We start from the raw sequence: 8,392 nt of genomic DNA, 5'->3' as shown, positions 1-8,392 counted from the left end.
AATACTGCAAGTTTATTTGGAATTCGCACTTGCCCGCTCAAAGCAATTAAATTTTTTTTTATTTTTTGTGAGGTCCTTTTTTAAGCTAAAGTATTAAAAAAACCCCTAAAAATAATTCAAAAATCAATTGAGTCCCTAATTGAAAAGTGCAATTAATTGGATCCTTAATCCAAAAACAATAACTAATTAGGCTCTTTGAATTGTCATTCGAAATCAAATTTTTTGGTCACCGTAATTAACATCTGTTTGAAATTTGACGGAACTATTGACATGGGATTTTTTTTATTGGTCTAATAATACATTTAGCCTTCTAATATTTACATATTCTATCAATTTGATCCTAAAAGTTTATATAAAAATATAAAAGAAATTATTAAAATTCTTTAAAAATAAAATAATATTTTACTAAAATTATAAAGTATCTACATAAGCCTATATTTCACTTTTTTTTTGTTGAACATACATTTTTTATTTAATTTCTCAATTATTAACACCATTTTATTTGCTTTTTTAACATATCCATCACCTCCAATAAGGTTCATCGGTAAACAATAAAAAAAAAAATCAAGCCTCAAGTTGATGATTGAAACTGAAATTGAAAATGAGCAAAAATTTTGCCTCAAAACCAAACACTCAAAATTTCAAATACTGACACTCTTCTTCAGCAAATTGATGAACAAAAACTGAAAATTCAACAAATTAATGAACAAAAACTGAAAACTTGTTTCAGTTTCACTCTCATCTAAAAGCAATAAAAAATGAACAAAACCAAAAATCTCTCTCCCCAATATTGATGAACACAATTAAGCCTCGGCTTAAGTTTTTGCTCATCAATCTTAAAAATTAAGAAACTTAAATAACATTGAAAATAGTAAGCAAACACTTCAAAAATTTCAAACCACTAGATTCAACCTAATTAAAAAGAAATGCATAATCAATCATTCCAACAACACTCATTTAATTTTTTGTCAATCAAGCCCTTTATAATAACTCGTTGAGTGCTAGTATAAGAAGAGATAAAAGGACCTGGTGGCATGTTAGTTCAGAGCATTGTCGATTGGTATTTCTAGATTTTAGATTTGAAAAACTCGTCTTGACCTTGATTGGAAGAAGCCATTAGTGTTGGTGCTCGTGTTTCATAATTTTAGATTTGAAATTTCATTGGCCACAATGAAAACTTCGAAATGTTTTTTTTTTATTTTTTTTTACTTTGTTTAGAAACAATAGTTTTATAATATTTACTTTTTATATATTTTTTATATTATTTTTGAAATTTTAATAATTTATATATATTACCTTAAATAATTTTTTTATTTTTTTAATTTTTAAATAATTTTCTCTAAATTTCAAGAATTTTTAAAATTTTTAATTTTAAATAATTAATAACGTGGAAATTCAATAAATAAACGACGGAGAAACAGACAGGTTGCAGTAATGCTATTATTATACCATATAAACTGGAAAATCAAGAAAAGTTCAAATCACATGATAAACAAGATCCATATAATTTAACCATTAATATGTGTGGGGTAATAAACGGTGATATTCCGACGTTAAATATGATCATCACAAAATAATCTATGTACTATTTGCAAATAAACGACGGTAAACTAGGCAATCATATGCAATTCTTTATATATAATGGCAAGTAATCAGCCGTCTAGATCTGTTAAGATCTTAAAGAAATATTATATTACCAAAAGTACTTTATAGGAAATTTTAATTTATCATTGCTAGAAATGATTTATTTGAATCTTATTTCAATTTGACTAGTGTTAGAATCTGTAATTTTTTTTTTAAATACTTTGTTTAAAAATTCCCACGTAGGTAACCCTTTTGCTCCTATATAATGGAGCTTCAACAAAGGCTTTCTTCACCAAGATTTGGGTTTGGGTTTTCTAAGTTTTCAAAGAGAGAAGCACTGAGATGGGAGATATAAAAGTGAGAGGAAAGAAAGAAGATGAAGATGAGAAAGCAGAAGTAGAGATTTGGAATTATGTATTTGGTCATGTTAAGATAGCAGTAGTTAAATGTGCCATTGAGCTTGGGATTGCTGATGCAATTGACAAGCATGGAAGCCCCATGACACTCTCTCAGCTAACCACTACCCTTAAATGTGAACCACCTCGTCTTTATCGTATTTTGAGGTTCTTGGTCCACTACCAAATATTGAAAGAGGAGCCCGTAACTCAAGATTCCATTGGTTTTGCACTGACGCCTTTGTCTCGTCGATTGATTCGACATGGCGAAAGGAGCATGGCGGCCTTAATTTTACTAGAGAGCAGCCCTGTTATGTTAGCACCATGGCATAGTCTAAGTGCTCGTGTCCTTGACAGTGGGAATTCACCGTTTGAGACAGCACACGGAAAGGATGTATGGAGCTATGCAGAGGAGAACCCTGGACATAGCAAACTCATAGACGAAGCAATGGCTTGCGATGCTAGAGTGGCGGTGCGTGCCTTAATCGAAGGATGTCCTCGAGTGTTTGATGGCATTAAAAGTTTGGTTGATGTTGGTGGAGGCAATGGGACTGCTTTATCTATGTTGGTAAAGGCATTCCCTTGGATGCATGGCATCAACTTCGATCTTCCCCATGTTGTTGCCGTTGCCCCGAAAGTCGATGGCATCGAATACGTAGGAGGAGACATGTTCGAGTGTGTCCCAAAAGCAGACGCTGCTTTCTTTATGGTTAGTAATGAAAGCTTTGTTTCCTTTACCAATTATATTTGAATATGACAAATCTACCTATTTGTGAATTACAGTGGGTGTTGCATGACTGGGATGATGAGGAATGCATACAAATCCTAAAGAAATGTAGAGAAGCCATCCCACAAGACAAAGGGAAGGTCATAATTGTTGAATCTGTGCTTGAAGAAGATGAAAATGACAAGCTAGAATTTGTGGGGTTGATGTTAGACATGGTGATGATGGCACATACTAACAAAGGCAAAGAAAGGACCTTAAAGGAATGGAAGTATGTTCTTGGAGAGGCTGGATTCACCAGAATCAATGTAAAACCCATTCATGCTGTTCAATCTATCATTGAAGCTTATATTTAGAAATTCCACCTTGCCTGCTTCTTTTAACTTCGGGTTAATAAATGGCTTCTTTTACTATTAAACCTTGAATCCTGTCGGGTCTTTTATTGGCCAAACCATATGAGATCTGTTGTGGGAAAGATGTAATTTTGTTTTTCCCTCTGTTAATTACTAGTTTGGTTTGCACTGTTTGTTCCCTTTAATTGACTTCAATCTTTATATAATTCTCTAATGCCCCTCCCAAAACCAACCTTGTATGAAATAAAGAGACAAATAAGAAGCTAAAGAAACATAGGTAAAGTATTTATATTCCCTTTCTAACTTTTAATCAACACACTCGAATTAAGGTATTCATGCTTTGACAACAATATCGGTATCAATGTTTTTTAACCCTGATCCGTGGTCAAACCTACCAGACCAACCGTCGGTTCAACCACTTTTTTAGCCGGTTCAACCGATTTATATTGGTTCTCGGTCTAACCAGTTCAAAGCACTTTCTAAACAGGTCTCCCTGTCGGTCTGGCCCGATTCAAACAACACTAGTTGATACTAATTGAGTTGGTATAACAAGTTAACTAGACACTAATTTAGTAAAAAAAAATACTAAAAAAATAACTAGACACTAATATTTTAAATAAGTTATATTATTATGATGGTACTTTTTTCTTTTTCTTATTTAAAAAAAAACTAATAAAAAAGTTGCAAATGTTAATATTTGAACCCATGCCACCAATATCTATTTTTTTCCTTTACCTATTCAACCAAACCATTATTTAATACTTTTATATTTTTCAATTTATTGCAAAAATCATTTTAGGTTTAAATATGTAAAAGGTCCAAGTACTCTTTTGAAATTTAAAGTTTAGTACCTATACTTTAATTTTGAGAAATTGAGTTCCTAAACTTTTTTTTATTTAAAAATCTTGCCCCCTTCGTCTAAATTTTTCATTAAAGTTAATGATGTTAAAGGTAAACTAATAATTTTAGCCCTCAATATTTATAATTTTTGTCAATTTGGTCCTTACCATTTAAATTTACATAAAAAATTTAAAAATTATTGTTTCACATTTAAAAAAACCATAAAAATTTAAAAATTATATATATATTTAAAAATAATAAATCTATAAAATTAAAAAATTATTTTAAAATATAAAAAATCTAAAATTCAATGTTACCTAAACTAGACCAGATCAACCAATCAAACCAATTGGACCTCAATCTAATTGGGGTATTGATTCGGTGAGAGGTAAAAAATCAGTTGACTTGTTAACTGATACAAACTAGTTAAACTGAGCTAAAAAAAAATCGATTGAACTGACAATTGAACTGATTTCGAACTAGTTTGACCAATCGGTTCCCAAAATAATCGGTCTAACTGATTAAAAGTAAATAAATTATAAAAAAGATATAAAAATTAAAAAAAATCGATTCAATTGCTAATTCAACTAGTTTTTTAGCCCAACTCAACCAATCTATAATGGTTCACGGATCAACTAATTTTTTTAGCTTTTACTTGATCGAAACCCCGACCGATTCCTGGTCCAACTGATCTTATCCAACTTAGTACAATTGTCACACCCATAAATATTAAAGGTTTGGCATAATTGAAATTATGAGTACTTAATTAGAAAATTTTCTATTTAAGCGGGTTCTAGTGTAATTATGTGAATCTTACAGGCTGGTTGGGTAAATAGTTAGATTTTAAATTTAGTCCTGTCAAGTTAGAACTAAGAGCTTATGTTAGTGGAAAACATTATGATTAAAGGTATTAATAATACTGACCGACTTAGGATTAAGGGAAGTGGTGGTGGAAAGACTATATATAAGAAGGATTCTTAATGTTGATATTCATTTTTCTCCCATTCTTCTATCATCTTCTTCTCTGGTTCATTCTGTAAGAGAGGAAAACTAAGAAACAAGTTCCATGAAAGGAAAAATCTAAGGTGTTAGCATAAATACTTGAGAACTTAGTAATCTGCCAACCAAGAAAGAGGAAGTTCAAGTGATAAAGGGAAGGCTAAGCAAGTGTAAGTTGTGTCAACCTAGGTATTTTGTTGGTGAGTTTCTAAACTCATAACTCTCTGTGGTTGTTATATATATATATATATATATATAGTAGTATTGTGTTTTCATGTTGTGGTTGACTTCATGTTCTGTTGATGATGAGTTGTATTATCGTGGATAGTTTATATAGAGTATTTTTTTATGGTTGCATGTTCGATTACACTTTTTAGTTCATTGTTTGATAAACTTTCACTGGGAAAAATAATTATTGATGAAGTTATCATTGTTATGGTCTACTAGATGTTATGTTTGGTATGATATGTTGTGTTTTCAATAAAATGATTAGTTGAATGCTTGCTATATGCCTATCATAATTATGAATGACATGCGAAGTGTGGAGGTTTGTTTTGGCAGATGAAAGGTGGAAATATCACACTGTGCACTTTGTGCCACTTCTTATCTGGCTTTGCGTGTAACGGCCCAAATTTCAGTGATATCGGAACAGTGATTTGAGATCACTAAATCCGGCAAGTATGTTTAAAAATTTAATAAATTAATAATTATGAGTCAAGTGTGAATTTAGAAGAATTTTGAATTAGTGAATTTTGTGTAAAAAAAAGAGAGAAAAGAATTTAATAAGTAAATTGGGTCTAAAATGAGGTATCGAGGCCTCGAATTCATAAACCGAGCCATAAATATTTTTAGAAATATTTATGGAGTGTAAATAAGTTAGTATTAAAGTTTCGTCAAGAAATTTTAAGATTTCGGTAGTTAATTAGGTGAAAATGACTAAATTGAACTAATTGTAAAATTGTGAGATGTGATTAAATAGCTTACGTATTTAAAAAGATGGATTTAAAGAGCAATTAGACCCAAAGGTTAATGGCTGGACGGTTTGGGTATGAAATAAGCAAGAAAACAATGTGAACAAGGGGCAAAATTGGAAATAGCATAAAAGTTAGTAATTAAATAATGATGTAATTGAAAAATCTAGACATTTTCTTCATCTTTCTCAGCCAGAAACGTCGTACCAGGTCTCCTATGCTGGTTTTTCATATTTTTACACCATGTAAGTTCAATTTTTACTATTTCTCAGTAATTTTTATGTTTTGGTGACTTTTACAATTAGGTCCAATCATCTAATTCATTAGTTTTTGATTTGGTGGGTGAAATTGGAAGTTACCCTGGCTGAGTAAGGGTATTATATGATGAATTATTATGAAATTGAAGTTCTAATTTCATATTAAGGTTGTTTTATTAAGTCATTTTGATAGAAAATGGTATTTAGGACCTAATTGTGAAAAAGTTGTGAATTAGATGTTGGTGTTAAAATTGAGAATATAAAAGGTTGTGAAATAATTTATAATGATAAAATAAAGTGTTAATTGAGAAAAAATTAGTTCAATTGATGGGTGAATTGAGTAGGGACTAAATTGTAAAAACTGTAAATTTTAGGGTAAAAGTGTAATTTCGAAATTTGAACAGCATAAATTGTGAAGTGAAGTAGAAATCAAATAAATGCTAATGAGTAGAAATAATTTATATTATAGATCAAGAGAAACGAGATTCAAGTCGTGATCGAGGGAAAAATAAAGTTTACGAGGAATAGGCTCGATTGCTAATATTTTATATCGAGGTAAGTTCATATGATTTTTAATAATGCAATGTGTAATTTAATGTTTTGAAATGAAAAATTCATGAATGATATAGTATATTATTGCATATAAAATGTCATTAAACTGTGATAATTATAAAATGATATTTGAATAAAAGTACAAATTAAATGGAACAACGGACTTGAGTACTTTCATTCAGTGGCTAAGACGAATCGACGGAAAAGACCATGGTTGGACCATGGCAGCATGTGAAATGTGATTTCCGTATAAGACCATAGCTGGGCTATGGCTTCGGAGAAATGTGATTTGTGCTTCCGTATAAGACCATAGCTGGGCTATGGCTTCGGAGAAATGTGATATGTGCTACTGTATAAGACCATATCTGGGATATGGCATCAGTGTGATATGTGATCCGTATAAGACCATGGCTGGGCTATGGCCTCGGTATGTGATATGTGACTATGTGCAAGACCATAATTTTACTATGGCATTGTGATAATGAGGTACTCAATTCCGTAGTTGTTCCCTAATTTGATTATGAACGAAAATGTAAAATGGCCCGAAAAGATTAAGAATTGGTGAATACTATGAAAATGACACGATTTGGAATAAGTTCTTGATACTTGATGACATTGAGATTATGGATCTATGCTTATGAAGCATAATTATGTGTTCTTACCATGATGGATGAAATGATATTGTATGGATTTAGTGAATAATAGTGGTGAATGAATAAATATGGCCTTGGCAGTTTTGGATTACTGCAGTAGTGTAACTTTTGAAATTCACCATAAATTGTGGAAATTGAGTTAAGGGCTGAATAAAATATGAGATTAAAGCCTGATGAGTCTAGTTTCATATAGAGGAAACGGTGCATGCAATTGGATTTTATGTTATAAGATATTTAAATTGTTGTGAGACAGAGTTTGAATGACTTCGAGATCCCCTGTTCTGATTTTAGAAAATCATTAAAAATTGTACAATTGTGGTGTTTTATCTTAAAAGCATGTTGGTAATTGCTTATTAATTTCATATGGACTTACTAAGCATTTATGCTTACCCCTCCTTTTCATTCCTTATAGTTTTGACAAGCTAGCTCGGAAATCGAGAACGGTCGGAGGCCCACTCACACTATCCGTATACCATCTTGGCATAATGGCTTGTATATTTTGAGTATGGCATGTATAGCATTATAATCATTTTGTATATATGGTCTTATGATATGGTTATTGAGTGGTATGTAAATGCTTGGTAATGATTAGCCATTGGAATGGCTAATCATGATCATATTTGGTGTTATGTATGTCAAATTGCTAGCTAATCCATGGAAACCATGAAATAGGTAAAATTTACCATAAAATAGATTCAGACAGCAGTAGAGATGAGAATTTGAAAAATAACTAAAAATAGTAGAAATGGAATTAAATAATGAATAAGTTATGGAATCGAAGCTTGATGAGTCTATTTTCATATGGAAGAAGCGAAACAGGTATATGATCTATATTTTATGAGATGTTTAAATTTTTGTGAAACAGGGCCAGAGCAATTTCTGGATCCCCTGTTCTGAATTTGAAAATTCACCATAAATTTTAAAAAGATAATTAGAAGTCATGCTTTATATGTACAGATTCCTTATTGAGTCTAATTTTATTAGAAAAAAACGGCATAGTCATTTAAGCTCTGTACAGGGAGATATCTGATTTGTAATACACAGAGGTCAGAGTAGTCGAACCC

General features: G+C 31.1%; 1 protein-coding gene across 1 annotated transcript; it reads left to right on the top strand.

The window, feature by feature from the left end:
- Window positions 1-1,869: 1,869 nt before the first annotated feature.
- LOC107945082 (acetylserotonin O-methyltransferase) lies at window positions 1,870-3,275 on the top strand. The gene is made up of 2 exons (XM_016878932.2): window positions 1,870-2,688; window positions 2,763-3,275. The coding sequence occupies exons 1-2, from the start codon at window positions 1,927-1,929 to the stop codon at window positions 3,057-3,059; spliced, it is 1,059 nt and encodes a 352-aa protein (XP_016734421.2). The 5' UTR covers window positions 1,870-1,926; the 3' UTR covers window positions 3,060-3,275.
- Window positions 3,276-8,392: the final 5,117 nt, after the last annotated feature.

The sequence above is a fragment of the Gossypium hirsutum genome, chromosome D12 (genome assembly GCF_007990345.1).
Source record: "Gossypium hirsutum isolate 1008001.06 chromosome D12, Gossypium_hirsutum_v2.1, whole genome shotgun sequence".
NCBI classification, from domain to species: Eukaryota; Viridiplantae; Streptophyta; class Magnoliopsida; order Malvales; family Malvaceae; genus Gossypium; species Gossypium hirsutum.
The sequence above is the reverse complement of the archived record's forward strand: the minus strand, read 5'-3'. Positions and strand labels throughout refer to the sequence as shown.

What these genes read in the sequence shown, in the direction of transcription:
- LOC107945082 (XM_016878932.2), top strand. Translation starts at nt 1,927, where the DNA reads ATGGGAGATATAAAAGTGAGAGGAAAGAAAGAAGATGAAGATGAGAAA. An exon ending in CAGACGCTGCTTTCTTTATG is followed by an intron (nt 2,689 to 2,762) that starts GTTAGTAATGAA and finishes TGTGAATTACAG; the next exon opens with TGGGTGTTGCATGACTGGGA.